The 27,806-nt window shown below is 35.8% G+C and overlaps 2 protein-coding genes across 2 annotated transcripts; one reads left to right on the top strand and one right to left on the bottom strand.

Annotated features, from left to right (window-relative positions):
• Positions 1–11: 11 nt before the first annotated feature.
• LOC135696754 (uncharacterized) lies at positions 12–22,139 on the bottom strand. Its single transcript, XM_065216256.2, has 21 exons — positions 21,822–22,139; positions 21,289–21,630; positions 16,930–16,998; positions 16,398–16,430; positions 15,992–16,115; positions 15,457–15,518; positions 14,432–14,527; positions 13,709–13,766; positions 12,705–12,767; positions 11,664–11,772; positions 11,369–11,462; positions 10,855–10,959; positions 10,029–10,097; positions 8,576–8,621; positions 7,984–8,049; positions 7,092–7,150; positions 6,629–6,716; positions 5,959–6,028; positions 5,519–5,586; positions 4,309–4,478; positions 12–3,177 (listed from the first exon to the last, which is right to left on the bottom strand). The coding sequence occupies exons 2-21, from the start codon at positions 21,607–21,609 to the stop codon at positions 3,130–3,132; spliced, it is 1,818 nt and encodes a 605-aa protein (XP_065072328.1). The 5' UTR covers positions 21,610–21,630; positions 21,822–22,139; the 3' UTR covers positions 12–3,129.
• Positions 22,140–23,631: 1,492 nt separating this feature from the next.
• On the top strand, positions 23,632–25,693 carry LOC135696753 (coiled-coil domain-containing protein 93). The gene has a single exon (XM_065216255.2). The coding sequence runs from the start codon at positions 23,760–23,762 to the stop codon at positions 25,587–25,589; it is 1,830 nt and encodes a 609-aa protein (XP_065072327.2). The 5' UTR covers positions 23,632–23,759; the 3' UTR covers positions 25,590–25,693.
• The last annotated feature ends 2,113 nt before the right edge of the window (positions 25,694–27,806 follow it).

The raw sequence follows: 27,806 nt of genomic DNA, 5'->3' as shown, positions 1-27,806 counted from the left end.
GGCAAGGGTATGCAACAAGAGCTCATTTTCTAAAATTTTCGAGAGTGTGGTGGTGCTGTAGCCCTCTGTCAACCTGACTGCGCCCCTTGATTTATGCATACTTTCATAATAGTATTTTGTGAATTCAGCAAGATGCGCAGTAGGGATTTCGTAAGCCATTCGTAAGCCATCGTTTATTGAGCGAATACGGGAGTGGTAGCAGTGCGGCCACAAAAGTGGATAAATCTTCCAGAAACGTTTCCAAAAATTCATAAATTTGATGCTGTATAATAAAGAACTGCAACGAGATGATTATAAAAAGTGGTTAAACGTGGGGCTTGACGCCTTCTAGTACATCTTGAATCCAGAGAGCGAGTTAATAACCTGCGTCTGTTTAAAGATTGACGAGGGATGATATAAAAATGTCAGTTGAGATTCCATGCCACAGTTTTCATCCCAAAAAAGAAATACTCTCCATTCCAAACCGAACTGTCCGGGCCTTGGGCATTTGAAGAAGATTTTTGCTTCTTAGATGATAGGGGGAATTTTTCTCAATAAAAAATTCACTCATAAAGCTTGGGGTGATATTTGATTTAGTTTTGTAAATCTCTGTCATCAGCAACTGCAAATTCAGTTTATGTACAGACACAGAATTATCTTTTGTAAAAAATGTATCAAAGTCAGAAACACCATCCTTGTATGCGAGCCTCCAGCAACCGATAATTATTTGTCCCCTTCCAGGTTTGCTATGATCACTTCTTCAGTGCTTCATTTAATAACAACAATTCAAAGACCATCAAATAACTGAGCGTAAGTAATATATATGGATTTCCATTTTATTATGCGTTAGGATGACCAAAGTTTTTAACCGCTGTGTTTTTCAAACATCGTAATGTAAATGGTAAAATTCTGACACCACCCACAATTCCGGATAATTTTTTTCTGGATTAAGGGCATAGTCAATGCCATTTGGCTTGCCGCCCTCTAATGTTTCATTTGTTTTTAAAATCACACATTATATGCAAGTTCCTGCAGGGTGGCTTGAAGATGCAAGTCTAGTCTTCAAAGATATCAAGTCTTGCCTTGCATGCTTGTGCATTATAAGACTGTTTTGAAATTTGTGACATATCCTGAGACCTGACACATGTGACATATCATGAAACCACATTTTGAAAAATGAATCAGAAAAAATTGGCTTTGTGTTAACAAGCAAGAGTGTATCCTTTTATTGATGAACTAATGGAATAGCCTGCTACTACAGTAATGAAAATTTACATAACAATATACCATATAAATGGCTGCAATGAAGTAAAATGCAATGCAAAATGATGAAATAAAATAGTAACGTTTCATACAAGGCAAATCAAAAATAAAATATTTCGTTACAAAAAAGTACTTAATTAATGTTAAGGGTCTTTACCGCTTCAAAATACATTTAACAACAAAACAGAAAAAGACAACAATTTAAACGGCAATACAAAATGAACATATATGAACATTACAAAAACCAGAGACGCCTGTGATGATGGGTACTGGTAACAGGGGGACAAAAGTATTATCTTGACAAAAGTGCCAATGACATGGCCTTCGTAATTATCAAGGAAACTTATATGAATTTCTGATTGATTGAACTCTTTACACTCAGTTTTGCTTTTAGAACGACGAAACTCAAACGACGATGCTGTGTCAAAGGCGAGCCCCTTTTCAGGATGACTACGGCAGAATATTATTTACGAACAAAAAAAAGTAGAAATTTAGGGTTAATTTTCAAATGCCCTTATCCTGAAACCTACTCCCTTGCCCCCTGGGCATCTCCAGCGTCCGTACAATGCACATCAACAAAGAACAATTACAAGGGGATAAGACACACTATAAATTTAAGAAGTAAGTCAAATGCTGAAATCGTGCTAGTGTTATGATGTCCCACTTAATGTTAACTGAAAAAGGAAATTGCATAGCAATATTATTATGCTGAAAGACGTTCCTGCGAAGGAGATTCAGATACGGAACTTTGAGAAGAAAAAGGGCGCGTTCGAAGGGGACTTCAAGGAGAAGAGTAAAATGGTAAATTGTTGTCTAACAAATTGTGTTTTGCTTCATTTTCATAAATAAAAACGTAAAATTGGACTTTTTTTATAGCGAAGCTCTTTACACGGCAAGGCTTTGCTATATCATCTTGGTGCTGTTGAATTGCTTAAAATGCCAGAATCCTCGAGCTTTTGCTTCCCAGGCGACGGGGCACAAACGGACACGGGGCACAAAATATGTACCACTCATCTTAAGTTAATGCACTCTGATTGACGGAAGTTTGAACATAACTATCGTCCAAAATAAAATTTCAGGTGGCTAGGAATTCTAATAAGCGAATGAAAACTCTTTTTAAAGGGCAGAAATATCTACAAATATGCAATTTCATTCCTTAGCTACAAAATCTTAAGGGGTTCCTTGTAAAACAAGCGTAGCCAAGACATCTGAAGGAAATGTATCTGCAGGTGCTCAGTTGACGGGGGACAAGGACGTGGCACACCGTAACCTTCATATTAATGTTTTGGCAACATCCTCAGCAGGATAATAAAATCGTTAGAATAGAAAAAATAGGCACAATTCTGAATCTATCTCGAGATCTTAAAAATCTTGAGTGTTGCTATCTTGAGATCAAAATGTCATTTTTTTGGGAACTGGGAAGGTGTAAACATACCTTTTGACATCTGTTGGCATCACTTGTGTTAAACATGACAACATAAACAGCTTTGAATATAATTTCTACATTCAACAGCAAAATTCTGCATTTCTGTATAGTTGAGTTTATTCTCAGACACGCCCCCCGTCAGAAAGGTCCAGGAGCGCCACCGCATTTCTAATGAAAGGAAGAGTTTACAAGCTGGCAGGGATCAAAACTTACTTCAACATTTCCCTCGAGATATAATTCTAGAGATTAAAACGTAGATAAATGTAAAATAATTAAATGCTAGTTGATGTTGGTTAGTCATTTTAACAATCTGGTTGTTGAAAATGGATGCTGAAAGACTTCGGTGGGAAGTAAGAACTTTTATCTCAAGGTCATACAATTACGCATTAAAGCAATGCTCTGCTTTTCATTGTCAAATGAGCAAAAAGCACATACGTAAAAAACGTCTGCTCTCCTACCAATCAAGCCCTGCCAATAACACCGCTATATGGTCCCTGAATCTTTAGGTACTGAAATGAAAAAGGAAATTTTATTAGCTCCAAAAACACAAATGTCTAATAATAAAAAAACTGGCGAGATTATTCTACATCACCATATTGCCTATCTCCCATGTTTTTATGAAGCAAATGGCGAAATCGAAACTCAATCATATCAACTAATTAACCTGCACGATAAGATTATATATATAAAATACCCCCACAGAGCAGAGAGAAGTCAAAAGTAGCACGATGGTCGCATTAAAGGCAATCTGTCACAACGTTGATTGATTATAAGAACAAAGGGTTTTTTATTGTTTCCAGTCCCCCTTTAATTTATCGCATTGTAAAAAAATATGGCGGAGCGCTGGAATTGTGCTTAGGCTATTGTTCCAGCCATTGTTCTCGTTAACCAATCCACAACGAGACAGATTGCCTTTAAGCGTGAAACTCAGTGTTTCAAATAAGAGCCAACCAGCTCTATATACCAAAGCATGTACAGCTTTATACGGCATAGCCAATATTATGACAGACTGGAGAAACAGTAACCATAGTGATAAATCTGACTTTAATATGAATTACAGTCGACGTATCAAAGCATTGCTTCCATAGGTCAATGTGTACTTAGCATGATCTAATTTTTTTCTTGAAGGCTTCTAAGGAAGAGACATACTTCGAATTTCTCTACACTTAATGAATTTTGAGTTTCTAAAGCTATGGATACATTCAGTTTGGGAAAATACCAATACTGTGGAAGCCTTTGTAAAATCTTGCATGGTTTTATTACGTAAAGCCGATGATACGAAGCCCCGTAACGGAGCTGGGAACGAGATAGAGGCTGATTCACCACGCACTTCTGATTGACGGGCATCGCAGTTAAAGGTAGCACATTTCAAAAGCAGTTTCCTCAATATCAGGCTAGTTTCTCAGCCATCAGGGAAACATACAGCCAACTTCTGCTTCTAATGAGATAGTTTAGTGTTTATGTTGAAGTACAATGTCCTGTCAGTGTACCGATTCCATGTTTAGAATTGTCCGGGAAGCACGGAATCGCAACATAGAGCTGCAATGTTGTACGCACCGAAGCATGAATAGTTCTCCCTATACATCAAGCACTTAAACGAAGACCGTATCACTAAGCTTCATTTCATATATAGCATTTACCTGTATAACAATAGATGGTCCGCCATTTACAATTTCTTGAGGGATGCTTGTGAGTGGACAGCCATCAATATTCATAATTTGAAGTGACTGACATAGTACCAGCTCATAAGGAAGTGTATGAAGATTGACATTGTCATTCAAGTATAACTGTTCCAAGTTTTCAAGCGTTCCTAAAGATGAAACACACGTTATTTCAAAGCAACATTTAAAGGAAAGCTTTAAAGATTGTAGAGTAGACCCAAGCAGAAAGCTAATTCCAGTCTATCTATCTATCTAAGTACCATGTCTTCTGAGGACTTAGGTGACCATGGATTTCGACAAGTTTCTATCCTTGCACGCTCTTAGCATCTTTTGCACTGGGTATGCCAGAACTAATTCTAGTACTTGTACGCATATTTTGAAACAAATTGACAGACCACTTGCACTTTGTGACAAAGGTTCATTTTAAGTACTATCTAGGTGCGCTCAATAGCAAATAACTTTCTTAAAGCACAGACTTTCTTAGGACAAAGGTGACCGTTAACAAAATTCTAGGAATTGGGAAAAAATGACTTCAATTCTGTTTGTTTAATGGTACCTGTTTAACACGACAATCTGCTACATCTATCAATAAGAAATATTCAAGAGAAGCAAAATAAGCCTATTTGGCAACACAGACAATAAATCAAATATCATTTCAGTTTTTCACCCTGAATTATCTTACAATATTCAACAATATAAAGCGCCAAAGACACACAGCAGAGGCTTGTGGTAGAGGGAACCGGTGCGTTTCAAGCATTTTCATACTTTGTCGGAATTTTGTCGTTAGCTCCCCTCTCCTAAATTAATTCCCACCGCACCGGTTCGAGACATTGTCGTACTGTTTTCAATGCTCATAAAAATTTGCAACAAAAATACGATTGAAGTACACCAAAGATACCACATGGGACATGGAATTTTATGGCAACCCCGTGGCCATTCGCAACTGACTCAAAGCTTGTGACAAAATAGATCCCAGGCAAGATTTTCCCACTGTTTACACCGAACTGACCGTTGGTATAAACCAAGAGCTGTTTATTTTGTTGTTGATTTTGCGCCACATTCACCTAGCAAAATACTGAAATAGGCGAAGATTTAGCAAAATGTAAAAAAATTAAGGATATCGAACATTTAGTCGTGTTGGTTTAAGACAATTTTTTTTACAGCTAAAATACAACGTCTCTGAACTTACCAATCTCGGTTGGAATATGCTGCACATCATTTTCGCCACAGCTCAAGAATGTCAGAGAATGCAGATGGCTGCAGATAAAGATTTATGTCAAGCTATTTAAGTTTGCTTAGATATGTACAAATTGCAGATTCTCATACGCATTTTTGGCACCATTGACATAAGAAATCCGCTAGCTGTTATGAGAAAAAGAGAAAAACCAGAAAGAGAAAAAAATGGCAGAATATTGTTTTCAGAACATCTTAAAACAGCTGAAAACAGCCCGTCCAGTGTTGCTACAGGTCACAAAGAAGATGAAACGATAGCGTTTACTTAGCGACAAATTATGGAAGTTATATTGAAACAAATTAATGTCTTAATTACTCCATTGGCACTATCTTGCAGAATTTGTCGCGAAGATCATATCTTTAACTGTGGGCAGTTGACGTTCGGAATAAACTTACCCTAACGATCGCGGCAACGTTGTCAATTTATTCGACTGTAGGATGAGTTTTTCGAGAGCTCTAAGATGCTCTAAAAATAATAAGAAAATTATTATATAGATATATATATATATAAAAACTTGTTTTCCGCATAAGCAAAAGAAGTTTCATGGATATAAGCTTTTTTTGACGATGTTTCTCCATCTTCCTCCATCTTTTACTGCCATGTTGATCTCGTTCCAATTCATGCCTGTCCATTTGGTAATGTTTTCCATTTCATTTTTGGTCTTCCCTTCTTTCCGTTTCCTTCCGTGCATCCCCAAAAAAATTACTTTAGCTAAATTATCTGCTCTTTTCAGGTGGCCAAACAATTTCAATTTTCCTTCTTTTAAGATATGTGTTATGGGCATTAATTTGTCTTTTCCCTCAGCTTTGTTATTTTCACGCGGTCTCTTAGCTTGTAATTTGTCATCCATCACATAATATCACTCTCAAACACTTGAACTTTTTTTAGGAGTGATTCTATCCAAGTAACAGTTTTGATGTAGATAAGATGCAGGTTTTGTACACTTTCCTCTTGCTTTCCATCGAGATATGATTATTTGTGAGGATATCTTTATTAATTACTTGCAAAATAGATCATAGTGTTTCTTTCTGTTTCTTTGAAGTAAAAAAGTGGACATTGACTCACCAATCTCAGAAGGCAAAAACTCGATCTTGTTTTCTTCTAAATCCAAAACCCTGAGCTTCTTTAAAGTGCCAATTGATCGTGGGATACGCTGAAGGGCGAAACAATATTAATCAATGCTATTAAGTTTATCGTTAGAGAAGATTCCTTTATCAAGGCACCTTTCTCAATTTGGGCTATACTGGAAACGTCGATTATAAAATTCGTTCTTACACTGTAACAATATGTTGTAGAGCACGCCAGTTAGTATACTTTTCTTTAGACTTGAAATCCAAACAATCTTTGCACAATCTTTTACATGCAATACTTTAATGTAACACAAAACAGACTTACATGCAATACATAACAGGACTTATCATGTGGTCTAATTCTGAAGCATACAGTAGAACTCTTCAACCGCACTTACAAAATAAAAACAGCGATAAATACTAACGACTGCGAATACACCATAAAAGAAAATACTAACTCTCAGCTGGTTATTGCTCAAAATTAGCACCTCCATATTAACCAACCATTGGACATCGTCTAAGATAAAATAAAAGAGATTCCCTTTTAAAAAAGCAGCATGAACATAACGGGGTATTACGGAACATAACATGATACATAAATTTGTCAATATTACCGTAAGTTAAGAACTACTTTTGGAAGAATAAATGGTTAATTGGCAAGATCGGAAATCCTTTTGTGTTTCAAAAAATGTTGCAAGATAGGAAATTTTTGAAAAATCATTTGAAGCGTGCTCAGAAACGGAATGCTTACGGATAAGGAATTGGTTTAAAAAGCGGAAATAATTTACAAAAGGCAAAATATAGAAGAGATCTTCTCAATAGCTCAAGTGCATCAACCATTGGGACCTCACATTGTCAAATTGACATTGGCAGCAACGATACATCCATAAGAAACTCTTGCATAATACTCAATATCATTTAAGGAGCTCAACAGTCATATGCTCGTGTTTCTTATTGGCCTATTTCGATCCACAACTGGGTATATATATATTTCCTAGCGTAGAGTTTTCGGTCTATGTTCTGACGTTTTAAACTCTGAAGAGTGTCAGACGAAAAGCCTTAGTTTACTAAATGTTTGCTTTTTTCAAAGCCATTTCCAAGTTTTGTACCACCAAAAGATTGTTTGCATAATACTAATTGAATCGAAGATTCAACTATTTTGCAAGACGCCAGCTACAACCTAAGACAAGACCAACATGATTTTATAGTTTGTTTGTTATAGTTTGTCTACAGTATCTGTTAATACTGCCTTGATATGAGATGGTCCTTGAAAAGTGTACTATTGTAATAAAGAGATCGTGTGTTAACTGCACTGAATACATAGACAATATTAAATCTTGCAAGGCTTACCTGGAAGGACTTGCAGCTGGTTCGTCCCAATGTTAAGTTCAACTAGATTGACCCAGCTGCCAAAATCTAAAAGCATGATATCACATTTAACAGTGAAATAAAATAATTACATCAAGTGGCATATGTCAGGGTCAGTTACCTTTAACTTGGCAAAATTCGACCTGGGCATATAAGTCCATAAAATTGAGGAAACGCAATGGAAAAAGTCCAGACTTAGATTATAGTCTGACATTAATAGCGTTCAAATTGAAGCAACATCAGATTAAATAGAATTGATAGACACAAACCCTAGTCTTTAAAAACAATTAGAGAACCCTAAAATCCATTCACTTTGTACAGGAATTGAGTTGTTTCAGAATACTCCTAGTCAACTCTAGTGGTAAGGTTAAAGGTTCCTAAAGTCATTCAATAAGGAATATAATAGCTGAAACAACGAATATCATTATAAGATGAGGTAAAGTAAATAATTTCACTTATCAAGAAGATAATAGGGGAAATATTTGCAGCTTTTAAGAATTTGAGTGAGAGGTAAAAACACAAAGGTTAAAGGGTGAAATCAAAAGTTCTAGAAGAAAACGACAACCAGACTCACCTAAAGGCAATGAAGATATTTTGTTGTCCTTCAAATTCACTTTCGTCTGAAACATTTAACATCATAAAATTAACAATTTATAAAATTTAATGGGTAAATAGCGAAAAGCACCGAGCAAAGAAAATGACAACGCTTGATGAATGTAATATAGGAAAAACATAAAGAGCCAAAATCTACGCAAACTTTGAGGCATGGACAATATAAAAAGACAATGAATAGCCTAATTACATAAACAAAAAAGCCGAACACATACAAACACAACAAAGCTACAATTTTATACCATTTCAACTAGTGCTGTGATAGTTTGAGTTTTCGGAATCAAAACCTTAAGATACTGCACTTACGTTCGAAAAGTATTGCACAACCCGCCACAAAATGGCGGCACTGTCGCCAAACTTTTTTAGCTATACTCCGTCGCCATTACTCGTTCGTCGAAGTGGTGCAATAATTTTCGAACGTATCTAAGCGTAGAATTTAGTTCTTTAATGGGTTACATTGGTCTCCGTCTTAGTTTTAATCTCAGTTTTAATCTCAGCTGAAAAACATTGAAATCTATGATGTCACTAGAACTGGAAAACCTTTTTCTTCTAACAAACTGAGCTAACTGCAACTTGCCTAGACTTCGGTCATATCTAACCTACTTCTACGCTAACTACATCAAAAGATATCAATTTCTTACTAAAAATACTGAAAACACTGAACTCAACACTCAACTGTGTAAGCCGTCTTTCGTGGACTGTACCTGTGAGAATGTACAATCAAAGGATCGATACAGACACGATATCGATAAGCAAATAGACACTGGAGCACTAAAAGGCAGTCGGTCCCCACCGTGATTGACTTCCTCTGCCTTTTTAGCATCTGACATTAGTATAGTTATTGTGAGTGAATACGACAAAAAATGCCTAATCTTTGTATCATCAAAACTGACTTAGACGTTTGAGACCAAAACTAAATTCACAGCAACTCGCTCAGAGAGAGGATGCTATGGTGGCTGTTTTTGGTTATTTGTGCATTAAACCACCGATCCATGAATATCGTGGCCACGTAAAGGAGTTCTGAGAACGATTGGGGACAGACTGCTTTTAATGCAAATAAAAAACTAAGCAAAAGCTGAAAAAATCTGTAGCACAACTGAATTCTTCATCGAACTAAACTAAGTGCATTCATTCTTTTGAAGTGAACTCTGAAAACTCTAGAGATAGAAAAGAGTAGGTTACTGTGCGAATCAGAGATCCCAAGAAAGAAAATTATGAAAAAGGAGCAGGCTCAGAAAGTTCGATTACATGATAATTGTTTAACTCTCTTAGCATGCGCGAGGTTGAAGTATCTAAGATTCCAGCGTTTTTGAATAATTACCATTGAGAGTCGGTCGGTTTTTACAATGCAGTAAAAGCCATATGGCCTTGGTAAAAATTTAGTTTTCAAGCATGCACAGAGCTAATCCACATACCAGATATTTTGCCCTTGAAAATGCACTGAATGGCACCTTGGATATCTGATTATGTTCCATGTTCAAAGACTGAAATCAAATTAAAAAATATCAACAATGAAAAAGAAAAGATCAACTGAAAAAGGATATTAGATGAATAGGTCAAGCTTGCTCAAGATATTAATAAACTCGATAAGCCAAACTCAAATAGAAAAGGTGAGAGATGCGCCCTCCTTGTCTCAATAAATTAATGACATTGTCTCCTGGTCTCATTCTCCAAACGAATTCAGATTAAAATAGGCTTCAAAACCCCGATTCCCCAAGTCCATTCTGACGAAAGAAGATGTGACCTATGCGGTACACAGTGGAATATTCCTCAAGAATATACTGCAACATAATTAATATGTAGAGACGTATTAAAGCGGCAAGAATTGGCGGGGGGAGGGGGTGTCAATTAATGATTGGAATTCTGGTGCCACAGGCTTGAGGTGACTGGAAAATGAAGGAAATGACAATTTTGAAAATCAAGCTTCTCATTTCAAGATATAGAAGATAAGAAGATGAATAAAGTAAATTTGTGCATTATTTTGCCACTACTGACCACCAAAAAATGTTTTCATCGAATCAAAACAAAATTAGCCGAAAGTAAATCCGTCCCTGCTAATATGGGAAGTTTGAAAAATTTGCTGATAGAACTCAACAGTTAATGACGTCACATTGTAAGGTAAATAAATATTATTCATACTAATGGATTCAAACAACCAACCAATCACTGCTTATCACTTCAAATCACTTCAAATCATAAAAATTACAGACAAGATCAGTAGAAACCATCGCATGAACTTACACAGATCGATGCAAACTGCTTTGGTCCATCGTTGGGGAAAGACGAAAATTGATTTCTAGAAAGCGTTAGCGATGACAGTCCTTGGGTTGCAATCAGGAGTCCTTGCTATTAAAAAATGGAATTGAAATGTTTAGAAACACAATGCTGAAAACTAATTAATTACAGTAAAAAAGGGAATGGGAGTATATCGTTATTGGATAATACAGCGAACTAGGCCAGTAATGGTTTAAATACTGTATGAATTTTCATGTATATCATAGTTATGCGTCTCATGATTGTGCTTGTAATAATATGTTATGTATGTTCTCGAACTAAATCAAATCAGACAAGTCAAATTTTCATAAATCGATCTCTCTTTGAAAGCAAGTGCGCTATGTATGATATCAGAAGCACGTGTATAATAGCAGAAATTTGATTGGTTCATAAGACTACAACTTTACATTGACAGATCTTTTTCGACCTATCAGAGATGCCCAATCACCTGGCCTGTCAATCAGTCAATCTGAAAACTTACAGGTAAACTAGTGATGTTGTTGTTCTCGATATTAAGGTCCTCTAACTGGCCACAGTTGCATAAACTGTCTGGAAGCGAAGTTAGCCGATTGTACCTAAAACGAGTACACAAGATATATAGACAAAGGGGATAAAGTCGATAAACTAAAAACTATCAAAATGGAATCAAAGCAAACATTTTAACCAAACGAACGGCATCTCAAAAATTTGTCATTGTCAAAAACTTGATTGATTCAAAAGCAGTCTACAATTGCCAATACGTGAACTTTTTGCATGATTAGGCCACACAGTCTCACCTTAGGCCGATTCGTGTCATTGCTCGTAAGTTGCCAATACTTGAAGGCAAATCAATAAACTCGTTATGGGCTAAATCTAACGAATTCATTTGAACGCAATTGCCAATCTCTAGAAAAGATGAACATACGAGATTAGTAACTTAAGAGACTGGTGTAGAAACTGCAGGCAATAACCAAGCAGGCTGAAGATTATAAATTTAAATCAAACCACGCTAATCTTAACGCCATGGTTAAACGATCTTACATGACAATTTTAGCAATGAGAAAGTAATGGCAGAGCAAGATTGCTAATTCGTAAAATATAAAGAATGTCAAATTTTGAACATCAGAAAAATTTTCACTGAAATCAACAAGGAGCATTCCTTAATTGAAGAGTTAGCAAAACATAGTCTCGAGCAAAGCCTTTGAGAACAACATGTAATGGAGGAGGGGCATCAATCAGAAGTGCATAGTCGTGATCTGAAATATTCTAATAACTGCAAGCAGTCAGTTTGTAGGCACATTCCATCATATTAACTTTTGAAGTGCTTATCAAAGATCATTTGTGTTGTCTATGAAGCAAGCAACACGTTCTGTGAGACAATACTGGAAACTTCAACCAATCATTTCATAGAAGTAGAGCTGGGTACCTGTGCAGTGGTTCTGTATTTTGCATCACTAATTTCTTAAACCCTAGCTTTCTAGTCAACATTATATGAATCCCAAATTTTAGTTGCATTAAGTTACGGTTTACGGTAGTATTAGTTCTATGTGGGACCTGCATAACACGTATAGCCAAACACCGTTGCATTATTTTCAATATGTACTTGCTATGTCTTAGAATATTTCAAATTTCCCTTTTAGTTCAGATTTTGTTTCAAAAATAGTCCTTCAATATAGCACAACTGTTTAAATTTTGGCAGCAAAATAAAAGTTTCGTAACAATTCTAGCAACACAATCTCTTTTCGGGTATATTTAGCCTGGGTTTTCGACCATTTCCTTCACTGAAGCTCTGAAGCGGGTAGGGTTTATATTCAAAGTTTGAATTCCTCGTTCCCTACCGGGTGGCAAATGCTCCAAATGGTTGTGAGAGACATCGAATGTAACTAGATGAACCAAATTGCCTATGAAGAAGAACAAGCAGGAATACATGTGGAATACACAAACAAATTGCCTAAAAGTTTTATTTGTCAAACTTCAGAGTTAGTTTCCATTATATGGTATTCAGTTATATATATATAGGGCATTTCGACCCTCCCACCGTATTCATTGCCCATTTTTGCTGGCTTTACATTAATCCTATTGTTGATTTTATCATTATACACAGCAGGGATCGCAATTTACCAAGATGGAGGAGCCTTTTGCCGATCAGGGGGGGGGCTACAAATTATTTTTGGGGGTCAAACATGCTAAAAGCCAAATGCAAGATGATTCTTTGGAAAGTTTTATACACATATAAGCCATAACCAAAGCACTTGCAAGTTCGGGTACATTGCAATAAAATAATTATTAACATATCAAAAATTTTTGTATCGCCGTATCAAACTGGTTGTGAGAATTTTTAGGCCCTACCAAAAATTCCAAAATGTACTTAAAACCGTAAAAAATTTCCTTCCTCTTTGTTTTTAGCATGTTTAGCGCCAAAAACATTCATGCCCCCTCAATCTTTAAAATGCTCCGCGGTCCGTGTAGAGAACTTTATACAATTATAATACCATTTTCTTTCAAACTCAAATTTCAAAGTCAAAGATATTACGTCTCCATAATCTTTTCCTGTTAATCTGAACTCTTTGTTTTTAGAAAATATAAATCTTGCATATACTAATACATTTGATTAACTTTATCTTGCTATATTTATCTTCTCTATATGTCTTCTCTCCAACCACCACTCCTTCCCCCTTCTTCCAAAGGCACGGTGATAATGGCTACACGACACACAACACAAGACACACGACTAGAGACACACGACGCAAGACACATTGCGACACACGACACACGACGACACACGACACACGACACACGACAAACAATAAACGATGCAATGGTCGATACATGTTAGACTTACCGATAGTTGAGGGTAGTTCACGAATTCTGTTTTCACGCAGACTCAGCATCGTTAGCAACTACAAAAATCAATCAGACAAAATCACACTAACTGCAATTATCAAATTTATCTCAGACATAACAGAAAACGCTTAGGAGTCAAAATAGCATCGTTGAAAGCTTAGAATATTTTGACAATTCACCTAACCCATTTCTGTATCGCTATACGCAAAAAAGGAATCTACTGCTAACCGGGGTAAAGGGGGCACTCATTCTACCAATGGGAGCTTGAGACAATTCACCTTAACAATATCCAAACTAAAACACACGATAAAAGACCATAAACTAGAAACTGAATATGTAAACATATGGATGGGAAAAGATAAACACCCTTTGATATGTTCAATCCCTTTGAGCAGTTGAAAGCCTTATCTTTAATTGAAGTTTTATAACCCAGCTCCCCCGTAAACTCGGCAGAAAAGAAAAAATTGTCATTTATACATCTTCGCATTGTGTCTGACATGCTCTGCACCATTGGATGGGATCTTCTTGCCGTCCGTAAATGGGGCCTCGTCTCTGTTTTTTCTTAGGGCCCCAGATACTTCCGTCACGCCACTGGACACAACATACATTATTTACTTCTAAGCCAAAATACGCTTATTCCAGAGTCTTGCACCCTCCCCCCTTCTTTGTAATACCCATCTTTCAGTATAACAAAACTAGAAATATATCTTATAGAACATACTGTGAGGTCGCCAATATCATTTTCCACTGACGAGATGCGGTTGAATCGTAAGTACAGCGTAGTCAACGACTTCAGCTTGTAAACGACCATTGGAATCTAAGCCAAAAACACTTTGTCAAATATAAATCATAAACATTTATAATGATAAATGATAATTAGAGATGGCTCTGAAAAAAGCAAACATTTTATGGTATACTGAAGCTTTCTATCTGACATTATCAGGGTATATTAGAACATTGATCGAAAACACGACGAAAATGTTCTGACGTTATTACTCGAGGAGCAATTCACTCTTGGAAGTAGCGTACGAGATTTTCCCTGAAACAAAAGGATTTCCAGGGATTTTCAGATAAAACAATAGGATTTTCACAAAAGGTGTACGAGATTTTCTTGGAGTGATTTATTATTCCCTCGTTATTACTTTGAAGAGTGAGAGGTAAAATTTTTTTAGAATCTCTAAAAATGTTTGCCTTTTCTAAAGCCGTTATTAAAAATACAACGCCAAATACTTTTGCTCCAATTAAAGATTATAGCAAGCTGATAAATTAACTGCCTAAGCTGATCAATTGAATTGTCAACTTATTAGAGAATATCATGTGATCATAAGCAATGCTCCGGGTCCAGGCTTCAAGCCTCTCTAGGACTTTCAGGGAAGGCTTAGAAGACCCCAGGCGATTTTAGATACACAAAACATTTTCAGGTAACAGTTAAAAAGCAGCATATTTTCTCCATTTAAAATAACAGATTCTCTATCAAAAGGAACTTCGTTTAAATATTCTTGAGACTGGAATGCTTCAACTACACATTAAGAATGATATGGACTCTTTTTATAGCCATATTGTTCATTTCGAATTTTGTGCCACCCTGGGAAAATAAAAAGTCAGCGGCATTGCAAGATTTTCTGTTTTTCATCATAGAAACAAATAAAGAGACATTGTGGCATACAATTTATTCTCTTCAAAATTTGAAAATAAAATGCGTGCCTCCCTAATTTGAAAAAAACATATCAACAAACAATCACCTACCTCTGTAAGTTTATTGTGCCGTAAATCTAACACTTTCAATTTTGTCAGGCATTCCAAGTTCTCTGCAAGTTGCAAATAAAAAATACAGTAAACTGCTGCTCTAGGTAAATGTTGATAGCAGAAAGGAAACAAAGGGAAATTATAAAGGAAAGTCGACCTAGAATCTTGGCATTTTTGTTGAGTTGTTCATATTTGGAAAGAGACATCAAGAAGAAATAGAAGCTTACTGCTTCTCGAAGAAAGCCAAACTTTTGATATCATGGAAAACGCTTTTTAAAACACACACAAATGAGCAAAAGGAGTAGGAAGTTAAAGAGAATCAGCGAGCACATGTCTTCTTATCCTAAAAACGATTTCAAATTTTAACTTTTAACAAGGTAATGAATAAGCTTAGGTAGGAAAGCTTGGGAAGGGCATTCTAACTTTAGCAACGACAACTCTTCTTATCTTATATACCTTTAAGGTTATAAATTTTACAGCTCTGAATGTGCAGTTAACGAGGTGTTTTAAATGCATTTAGGTCAAGTATACCCACCTGGTAGGTTTGTCAGAATATTCTCGTTAACAGCCAAACACTCGAGATTTTTCAGTAATCCAATTTCAGATGGTAAATTGAGAAGCTTGTTTCCATAAAGATATAGTTCCCGTAAGCTCGTTAACTAAAATACAAGATAAAAAATTGTGTTGAGTTAATAAGAGACAAATTTCTCGTTCAATCATCACTTAACGAGCGGAGCACAGTAAAATGCAAACTATTTATCATAATTGCTATTCAAGATAACCGTCAGAATGATAAAATGGTTTTACACGAAGCTAATTACTATTCAAGCAACATTAAATAAAAAATCAGATAATGAAGATAAACTTCTTGGTCCTCAAAGTAGTAATACTTGGCCTTATAAATCTGTCACAGGGAAATAAAAGACAAAATACAGCCTAACCTCTTTCAGTTCCTTGACAGGTAGTGTGTTTGACTGAAATGGAAAACGGACAGAGCTTGGTGTGCGTGTTCATTAAAGAGCTGCTGAAGGATGAGGTGGGTGTGATGTAAGGAGGGGCGTTTAAGGCCCAAATGGTATACACTATGCATTATATCGATCATGTAAAAATCAAAAGTTTCTCAATGGCTAAAGTTTATGTTAGAGCTGTCGATGGGTGGTGTGGTATGGAGTTCTCGCGACCCAATTGACAATCGAGCACACAACATCCGAATGAAATCTCAAAGACTATTATTTCCGTGAACGGTTGACTGACAAGACTTTGTGCCTCAAACTTAGAAAATCGTTTGAAATCATCCAGATGGCAAAATTCTGCAGCATCAACAAGCCAACAAAGACCTGTTAATGCAGCATGAATACCAAAATGCCTTTCTAAATACATTCTAGTATCTAACTACATTTCATGAACATGATGGTATACATGATTTTATGCGATTTAAACGTGAACGAACTCAAATAACCTAGAAGCACTTACCCCTAAATTGCTGAGATCAAGTCTATGTGATGACTCTTCTTTGCATTTATTTATCAACTTGACAATTTCCTAAAATTATAAACACCTCAATTTAGTGTCGAGATCATAAATAGCCAGAGATATATTAAAAAAAGCAAAATGGAATGAAATCTTGCTCAAAATTAGGACAAATTTCATAATTTGAAGGTTTTTTTCGATTTAAAGTCAAGACATCTGCAAGCGATTTCAGAAAGGCACTTAAAGGAAGATAGCCAGTCTGAAGTTTTCAGTCTTAAAGACTGGCAAGTTTACAATTACATTATCTGTGGAAAAGTCGCGTTTTTAGAATGCGTATCTCAAAATCTGGAGGGAAAAACCAACGTATATCCAAGAGAAATATACCCTTCTTCAGGTTATTGAGACATTCTCGCCTACTTTTTCAAAGCGGAAATTGTCAAGTGTACATCGATTGAGCTAAAAATCTTTCTCTGAATTATGATGATCTTACTTTGCACATGACAATCTCAACTGATCAGACATATAATCCACCGAATGTTCGTAAAGTTACTTCCACAGGCAAATTCTCCAGCCGCTTTTTCCCTTCTAAAGAGCTTCGGCCAGGCTTTGATACAGTTGCCTCATGTCATGCTCGTATCTTTCAGACGTCATCATAACCATTAGCATTTATTTCAAGCAGGGAGAAAAGGAAGACCGATCGACTTATATCTCATAAAGAATACAAGAAAGTTTATAAAGCGATTTTAAATCTCGTCGCTTGATTTGCCAGCTGCAACAAACTTCACTATTTCCCTTGGATAGCCATACATTTATGAATAAACATATATAGGTTTGCACACTCTCTCATGGATTAGTTAAATGTAACAATATTCCTAATAGCTTCTGGAGTCTCTACGCAGAGTAACCGAGCGTGTTCATAGGAGCGAAAACAGCCAAAAAAATCGCCTTTGAACGTTCTGAGCCCAGTCACAAGACCAGAAAAAATTGACGTGATAAATCAGTGCGTACTTTCGTATAGATTAAAATTTGCAAAAGTGATGACTCTAATTACAACCTAAAGCATTGTTGAAAATTGATTCAAAAATCTCTTAATATATAAAGCTATCAAGGCTGATGTAGGGTCGACGTACAAAGCAATCAATCAATTACGTTGATGACGGCAAAAATCAATTATATTGACAGGTTATACCGGATGAAACGGATCTCCTTAGCTCTTTTCTAGCTCTTCAATTTTCTTTGCTAAAACTATTTAAAGTGCATCTCTTAAAATTATTACATATATAAAAATTCATCCACTTAAAATACAAACTATTTTAAATTTTGCAGTTAGTAATTAAGTGTCAAGTATTAACAGCCCATGTAGCAGGTGCCAAGTAATAAGGGCCCATTATCTAGACAGTATCTTCAAGTTAAGAAGATAAAATCTTTTCTTATATTGACAAGATAACTTTAGAAAACAAATCTTATCATTTGCTGGCAGCAATGATAATCCCCCAATTCTTTTTTCAAGTATAAATAAACGTTTTCATTTCAAAAAAGAATTATCTGTATTTTGTCACTAATTCTCTGTTTCATTTTCTTTTACGATTTGCTATTGTTTGATGTAGTATTAGAACTAAGCAAGAGTAGCTTGAAAATTGATTAAAAGTTGATGTTAAGCCTGGATTAAAATAGGGAAGATTTTATCTTTATAAACAATGAGAAATAAAACCAGATTTACAAGTTTATGGCTAGGAAGATTATATGTCACTATTTTATGCATGCATGAATGAGATGAACTTAAAGAGGTATTAAAAAATTGGTGGCCTAATTATATTAAAACAAGTTTATAATACATGGACAAGCAATTGACGGTGGAAGACCAAACTACTTACCATAGCTGGTGAATACAAAATTCATATTGCCTTGAATACGTGAGTTAGAAACAATACTAATTTTTTTGCTTGAGCTAAAAACATTGATGATGAAATTATCATAACTTCAACTTAATATATGCTTTGTCTCAAGATTAGAACAATATGTCTCTCTTTATGCACCCTTATCAGGCACTTATGCCTATAATTATGCAGGCACTTTCTAAAAAGGCAATAAGTAAAAAATTTCAGTCACAAAAGAGGCATTTGGGTCTTAAAAGATATATTTCTAAAGATTACATTGCCAAATTTAAAGATGCTCTAAAATGCTATCATATACAGAAAGAGGCTTGTAGAAAAGTGTGAAAGTATTCAGCTATTATTTGTTGAGGAATATCAGAACTAGGGGACACCAAGGGCACCAAACTCTAGAAATGCATACCTTGACAAGGGCACCAGGCATGTCCCTGACTTTTGGAGAAAATTCTCCTTTTTCCCAAAAGTTACCCTTTCAAGCTGAATACACACTAGATGCACCTTGATGCCTGCCATCACAATACCTTGCTTTACAATGCCTTGCTTTACAATGCCTTGCATATAATGCCATGCTTTACAATGCAGAATTTTATGTTGTGTAAAGAATGCATTGAGGTTTCACATCTAATGCACCAGCAAACAGAGACTAAGCATATTCTGCTTGTTTTGGCCTTGCGAACTCAGACTAGTGCTGCTACTTCACTGGCAGCCACAGAAAGCCCTTTGTAATGAAAACTATTGAGTCTGTAGGACTTCAAAGATCAATTTTATCTATAGAGCTAATAATAAAAAAAGTGATAGTCATCATATCATTTCCAAATCATATAATACTGAAAAGTAACTGCAGTAGACTACCTTCTTCAAGCTATTTCTCACTGTCAGTTGCCTATTTATAAACTTCAAAGCAAGCTCAAAAACTTGTCTTTATAAACACAGATATTTTTTAACTGCTTAGATCAAACCTTCCTTGTTGATATTTTTCCTAACAACTTTTAGAAAGCCAATTAATGTTCTAAAGCATCAAAGTTTGATTATCCAACTTTGATGGATCATGACGTATTGCTGAAAAATGTGTTGCGTATGTATTTTATCAAAAGCACAAAGCTAATATGAGCAGGGTAAAGAAATTGCATCTAGTGTGAATTCGGCTTTAGGACTTCTGAAAAGTGTCCTTCGTCAGAGACAAAGTACAATTTTCTTTCTTTGCCCTCAAACTTGAAAAGGGTTCAGATGTCCCTGTATTTGTGCCTTTTTAACTCGAAATAAGATGCAGGCAAATTTGAAATACTTAGTATGTGTAACAGGGTGTAAATCAACAACTTAACAACCACTTAATCCTTACACTTAAAATTGGAATTAAGTATAAGCATTTGATACTACACAATTTAAAATTGCATGGAAAAGCAGAGATGGCTAACTCAAGTGCTTTTGGTCCAACTGTTAAGGGTATGAGGAAAGAATCATTCAGGATATAAAAACCAAAAAAGTTTCAATGTATAAAAGAAAACAACAAAAAACACAGAACAATCAAACACAATTCCTTCTCTGGCATTACCTTTCAAATGCATCTCAATACAAATTTATGATTATCTTGCTGGTCATTATCTGATATTCATACTCTGCCAGACAAAATGTACTGAAGGATGATGTCTCCATCTTTTCATATGATTTTAATATTCAATATTATAGGCTTCTCAGGATGATTAGGAGTTTAAATGTATTATGTAAGGTTTTGGGATTTACTTGTCAACAATAGATGCCAACAAACTATTTTAGGTGCCCATGTGTTTTAAGTCAGTCCAAAAGTACAACAAAATACATCAAACATAGTAAGGTTTTAATTGGCAACACTTCCCTAAAACAAAAATAATAATAATAATAATAAAGTAATAATAATAATAATGAAGTTGAACTTGTTCATTGATCAATTGAGAGCTTATTGTTTGACATCAATGTCAAACAATTGTTTAGATTTTTAACTTTGATAAAGAAAAGATTTGCCAGCATTAGCCTAGTATCAAGTACAAACAATTATATCCGATTATTACCAAATTATCTGACATTTTTACCAAATGCATGGGGTTTCAGAGTATTGTGTATCTATAAAAAACTGCTATCTATATATGTATCTACAAAAACCCATTACATGAAGAAATTCTATATAGTCACTGATTCACTCAATAATATATTCAAGTTATCAATAATACTTCACAGAGAAAAACATCTGGTTTGTATAAAAGCCAGCATATGTCATTATGTCTTCAAAAAGTAAAAAGTTCCAATAGATCATCACATTGTATTAAAATTTCAGGATATAGCTAAAAAATTGAATCCTTTGTAAATATTTGATTCAAATGTTTGCCTGTTCAACCCAGGGATTATTTGAAATAAATGGTTAATCTTAATTTATTAGATAAGGTAATTAGTGTTACTTAAATGAATATTAAGAAATTATCTTAATCATTAAACTCACCTTCCTCCTGTCATGTCCATGTTTTGGCTTCACAGGCGGTTTGAAAGCCCCACCAGGTTTAACTTCGATCATAACCTGCCTCTCACCATTCCCACCCTTCCTGGAATCTTTTCCAGGTAAAGAAGTTGGTATTTCTTTAGTTGGGCTCCCAATACCACTAAATGACTCATCTGCTTCTGAACCACCTTTGCTGAGCCTTAAATTTCCTAAATCGCTACTGATTGAGCTGTTTTCTGTTGACAAACTAGGGCTTTTTATTAAATTCTCCCTTTCAGTTTCTTGAGATACTGATGGTCGCGAACCAACTCCTGGTTTCCACATTGTTCCTTTGCTTTTGAAATACTATGATAAATGTATGCAAAAAAACTTTAGATCACATCCATATGTTGCAAAAAAAAGACCATCAAGAAAATAGCAGACATTCACATACCTAAAGGCTGACGAGAGAGGGATTTTATTGAAAAATACAACTTCTTGTGAAACTAAACTTTCAACTGCAAGGCAAAAATTTAAAAAAGAACGTTTTATCTCACCTGATCCTGAACTTTGTGTCTTTTGGCAGTCCTGGTGTAGTCTTTTCAAGTTAAAATTTTATTACGATGATCCGTTAGGCCTAACTAGGCCTTTTAGGTCACTTCCCATGATATTACGTTGGATTTATTCGCACGTTGATGAAGCAATCCTAGAAGTAGATACACAAAAGAGAAGTACGAGTACTCTGCAAAGCCGTCACCTCCAGGTCTAGCTCAAATTTGCAGCAGCTTGCAGGTCCAACTGCTCAAAATTACAAGCAAATCAGACAATGGGCAAGTAATCCAGACACCTGGGTTTTAGTACGACCTAGTACGATCAACATTATATCGTTATGAGGCCAACCATTCAGACCCCCGTCATTGTAATACAGATACTGTAAAGCCAGGGGGGTTGTGCCGCTGTAACAATTGAGGAGGGCATTCTACTAAAGATAAAGATCAACTCTAATTTTGAAAACATTTGCAAGATTCTCTCACATTATTTTCAAAGATTAGCTAAACATCGAGTCTCTCAGTTTTACACTTGAACAATAGTAAAATTAATTTTCTGGGTGTTTCCGAGGGCAAATATAGAGCATTTTATTTCAGATTTTGAAGCTTCAAATTAGAAGTAAAGTTATGAAATCTATTGCATTTCCACCTAGCAAAGAAACAGGAAATTGAAACTAACTTTTACCTGTTTGGTAGTTAAGTTATATTTGTGGCTAGAATGAAGATGTAAATTTAGATAATCTCTCTGAAGACGTCAATGGTCATTATTGCATCCACCAAAATGGAAAGTTTCTAGAATTGACCTCAATGAAAGCTATTGAAAAGGAATTTCATCAAATATAAATTATAAAGAATTGTCGTGTACAGGATCGAATTATATTTGTTTTCTATTGCTCAAACTATTAACAGCAAATATCTCTCATCGTCACAATAAAATATTGTCGCATGAAACCAGCTAAATTTTCTTGTTGTTTTTCAGGTATTCTTTTTATAAAAAACAAGTTGTGTACGTTTTGAATTGTTAAATGGAAAGTAAGGTATTTTTAAACTTGCTGATACCGGTAATACTGGCTGAGCTATTGAACTATGAGGCATTGTTTTCAGTCCCCATACCGTATGTTTAGGGGACTTACAATGTAAATTCAACACTTTCGTTGAAATTAATAGAGATGGATTGCTAAAGCATTTGTTAATTTTAACAGCACGAGCAGAATAACATGGTTTGGGCATTTCAGATTTTGAAACTTGTTTCATCTTTCAGAGCTAGTACTCAAATGTGTATGAGACTTAGGAGTTAGAGGGGGGGAGGGGGGTGTTTTCGGTGGAATCTTACACTTTGTGTAAAATTAATCTCAACATGCTGGGTGCAGAAATAATTATCAAGGAAAGTTGTGGTTACAGGCAGGGGTGCAGCGTTAGGGTTTGCTATTGTTTTAAGGCATTTTGCGCACAAGCCCCAATGAGGCATTTTGTTTTTTGGTAGCGCTACATCCCTTGCTATTGAATTCAATAAAATGGCTTGAGCTTAGCATCAAGTGCATGTTAACGAATTCTAAATATCTTACAGTATGAGTATGGCGGAAAAAAGATAACTTTTCTTTTGAAGCCCATTTATAATGAAATTAAGTCCTTAAATCTATGAAAAAGAATTGAAATATGCTAAAATTGTCTTAGTAAAATGTAGGGTCTATAATTGACAATGAATTTTACTGTTAAAATCAGCGTGATTGCCTCTTGGCTTCTCATCTAGCTCGGTCCCCTCCCCTTCCTTGTTATGCTTGGTTGTTTCCCCCCAATAAGAAATCCGTTTTAGCAACAACAACGACACTCACTGAATCTCCAGTTCAGGTAGGCCAAAGTTTGCCAACGCAGGACTCATTTTGTGAAGTACGCTACTGTTAAAATTGAAAGTAAAGCCATTTTTAAGAAAACATTTCCATCGTAGAAATGGATGGCAAAATTGAAACTCGAGAAGATGAAGAGCAAAGAGTCAAGTTTGATGAGACAGTTGAGCTACTTTTAGCTGCTGGATACTTCCGTGCCAGGATCAAAGGTCTATCTCCCTTTGACAAAATAGTGGGCGGCATGGTTTGGTGCATAACTACATGTGATTTCGACGTAGATGTTGACTTGCTTTTTCAAGAAAATTCAACAATTGGACAAAAGATAGCTCTTACAGAGAAAATTGTTGCAGTTCTGCCCAAGATGAAGTGTCCACATCCCATTGAGCCACATCAAATTCAGGGTCTTGATTTCATCCACATTTTCCCAGTTATCCAATGGCTTGTAAAGCGAGCTATTGCAACAAGGGAAGAACTTGGTGACAAAATAAGGGCATTCTCCATAATGAAGTTTCACAAGCATCACACTATGCCTCAGGATATTGAAAAGCTGGATAAAATAAGACAGTCAACCACTGCTGTAAGAGCTGTTCAGGATACATATAAACCAAAACGGGTGTTGAAGAAACCAGAAAAGCTAACACATGCAGATGAAGAGACTCAAGTTCAGAGCACTTTGCTTGAGTATGGAAAACGTTATGGTCTTAGCAAATCTTCAAAATCGGAAAAGGAGGAGAAAATGCAAGAAAAAGCAGCAAAAGCTGGTTTATTGACAGATAAGGCCTCTCAAGAAAACACAGACTCTGAGGAGTTTTTAGAGCAGCAGCGAAAGCTAGAAATGCTTCTTGAAGGTATGTCTGGAGCAGATATGAAAGAAAGTTTGTCCTCACATTTAGTTGGTTCTATTGTTGGCTTGCAGTCTGATGAAATTGCAAAAATGGCAGAGGAATATGCAAGTAGACAGGCAGGGTTACAACAGACTGGATCTCAGAAGAGTAGAAAAATTGATATAAAGCAAATGCATGAACGACAGGTTGCAGCGATAAACAAGTCAATTGAACTGGCTAAGAATAAGTTAGAAAAGGTGCAAAAAGATTGGGAAGAAGCAAAAAGCAATTTGGAAGATGCAAAGAAAAGTTATGATGAGAAATGTGAGGCACAAAAAGCCACTGAGGATGCTTTGGTAGAATTGGAAAAAGAAGAACAAGGTCAAAACAAAGTCATATTAGATAAACTAAGAGGGCTAGTGGCTATGAATGAGAATTTGAAGAAACAAGAACAAGAGTTTAGAGCACACTGTAAGGAGGAAATGATTCGTTTACAAGAAGCCATTGAAAAACTAAAAGAAGAGTCAGCGTTAGATAGCATGGAAGATTCAGAGAGATTTAAGACTGTCCTGGAGCAGCTTGAAAAAGACAAGAATAAGCTTCAGAAAATAAGATTACTTGCAGCTAAAAGGAACAGAGAAATTGCTTCTCTACAGTGGAAGATGGATGATGTACCTGCTAGAGCCGAGTTGAATCAGTATCAGCAAAGGTTCATTGCTTTGTATAACCAGGTGGCCGCAACACACAAGGAAACAAAGCAGTTTTACACTCTTTACAATACCCTTGATGACACAAAACTTTACTTGGAAAAGGAAGTAAATTTACTGACATCAATTCATGACAATTTTGACCAAGCATTGAAATCTTCATCAAGTTCAAAGGATCAATTTTTGGACCAAATGGAAAATATTCTTGCAGGAGTCCTGAAAAACAAAGACACAGTAGAAAAGAGGAAAAGAAATGAGAAAATAAAGCGTGATACATTTAATGACCAATATCTGCAAATTGTGGAGCAAGAAAGGCTTTACTTCAAAAGTGTAAAAGAATTCAAGGAAGAATGCAGAAAAAGTGAAATGATCCAGTCAAAAATGGCAGCAAAAAGGGACTAATGGATCAAATACTTCTTGAACTGGTTACAAAATAGACACATTTATTGATTAATATAGAATGATCTTAGTAATGATTCATATCAGACTCACAAACAAATTTGAAAGTGAACAATGTTTTTATGTACTTCTTGCTGAAAAGTCTTAAAACTTTGGATTTATCAAACATCATAAATTGAGAGGTGTTAAATTATTTTTGTGTGCTAATGTTCTGTATTTTTAATTACAAGATTTTGTAAATATCAGGTTCCTAGAAACAAAACAACTTGGCCATAAAAAACTGTCAGTAATAATAAATCAACATGTTAATTAATTCCTGAACTCTCAACACTTTGCAGTTTAAGATAGCGTCATCTGTCCTATTATCCCATTTGGAGGTCCTGTTGGGGGGTCATTGGTAAAGTTTTGTTAAAAGTATGTGGCCACAATTAAACAAATCTTGAATAGGGAGTAACTCCTTAAATATATTTTATTCACCAAATTTTTTGGTAATGAAACTGAAATTAGAAGACTCTAAGTTCATGGCAGTTTTATATGATTCTAAGTGCTACAACAGAACTTTGGAGAAAGGACCTTCAGATTTGTCAAAGCTCAGAACATCATGTATGAATTACAATTAATATAATTTGGCTTTCAATCATTGACTGTTTAGTACTAGATGAGATATCTCCCCTGCTATCCCACCCCAAGCAAGGTCTTTGTGTTTTTATCAAAAACCTCAAGAGCCATGTTCCTTTGAAATGGGTGTATGGACCTCTGTTCTTCCTTTGTATATGTCATGGATGATTATGATGATGACAATTATGACTAATGACACAGTAATGACCATAATTATTCATAAAAACGACTCTGATAAGGACACGATCTGACACATGTAGACATTATTTAAATTCTTACACTGGACATATCAGAAACAGGCCTGAAAATATTGAAACCCGCAGGAAAAAGAAGATACAACAAAATGTGTATTTCTAGGTATGTTAAGAAATATAGTTTAGCATTACAAGCATATAATGCGAATTGCAAATTGAAAACAGAAATAATAGAGATTTCTCACGACAAACATTAATATTGCAAATCAATAACCTGACAATTTATGTCAACAGATTTTTAGAGTGTCCACTATAATGTTGACATCATTGTTACTCAGAAACGATCCAAGGCTTGGCCACTTTAAACCTCATAACGCAAAAAGGATATGATGCAAGTTGCGAGTTTACCAAAATAATCTAAACTAAATGACGAAAAATGAAATCTCTGAAATTATCAAACAACAGAAAGAAACTGCACGAAGAAGGGACTTGCAGATTGCATGTAATGGTAATCTGTTCAAATAAAGTATTGGATATAAAAACAAAGTAATTTTGAGGTTTTGATTGACGTTTATAGTCATTAGTGGTAAAAGTGAGGAGATTTGAACGGGCACCTAAAACAAGTAGCTGTTACCCGTTCTCCCGGGGGAGTGGGGGGTTACTCCCATTATGACCTAACAGGGGGTCCAGTCAAGCAGTGGCGGAAATTCATTTTTCAAGTGGGGGGCAATGCCAACAAAAGCAAGCAAACTTGCCGACAAATGACATAATTTTACCGACAAAACCGAAAACTGGCCAAAACCTGGGGGCGGTCGCCCCCCCCCCCCCACACCCCCGAAACTTCCGCCGCTAAGTCAAGGTTAATGAGGGCGTTTATGGTAGTGTTTTTGACAATAACCTAAAATGGTAGCATAAGGCCGGAAATTATGCCATTGGTAGCGTCCATTTCTTTGTACGCGTCTGGTCCTTCTTTGACAAAATTCTTCGCCATTGACTGTTATTGATTCGGGAAAGATAAACCTTGTTCGTTGTCGATAATAAATCACAAGCTAAACTAAGCCGTTGTGTTATTATCGAAACTGGCCACTTGGTAGATATTTGGTAAGACCCTCAAATTGACTAGACCTCCTGTCAAGCCTTGATAGGAGTACCCCCCCCCCCCCCCTCCGGGTCAGTTCTATCATCGAATAAAGTTCTTGTGGAGTTTTTGGTGAGATTAACCGTTTTTCATTTGGAAAATTTGATATAAACTGTGCTTTCATTACAAAGGAAAAAAAGCTTTACTCCAAAGAAAATTTTCCGTTGGATCAAATGAAGAAAAACGTCTCTAAAGAAGGCTGCATACATTAGAAATGGGGGGAGCCACAGCGTTGAATCGGCACAAGAGGGGAGGGTGGAAATGCATTCA

This window comes from Rhopilema esculentum, chromosome 18, assembly GCF_057945365.1.
Source record: "Rhopilema esculentum isolate cy_ngs chromosome 18, ASM5794536v1, whole genome shotgun sequence".
NCBI classification, from domain to species: domain Eukaryota; kingdom Metazoa; phylum Cnidaria; class Scyphozoa; order Rhizostomeae; family Rhizostomatidae; genus Rhopilema; species Rhopilema esculentum.
The sequence above is the reverse complement of the archived record's forward strand: the minus strand, read 5'-3'. Positions and strand labels throughout refer to the sequence as shown.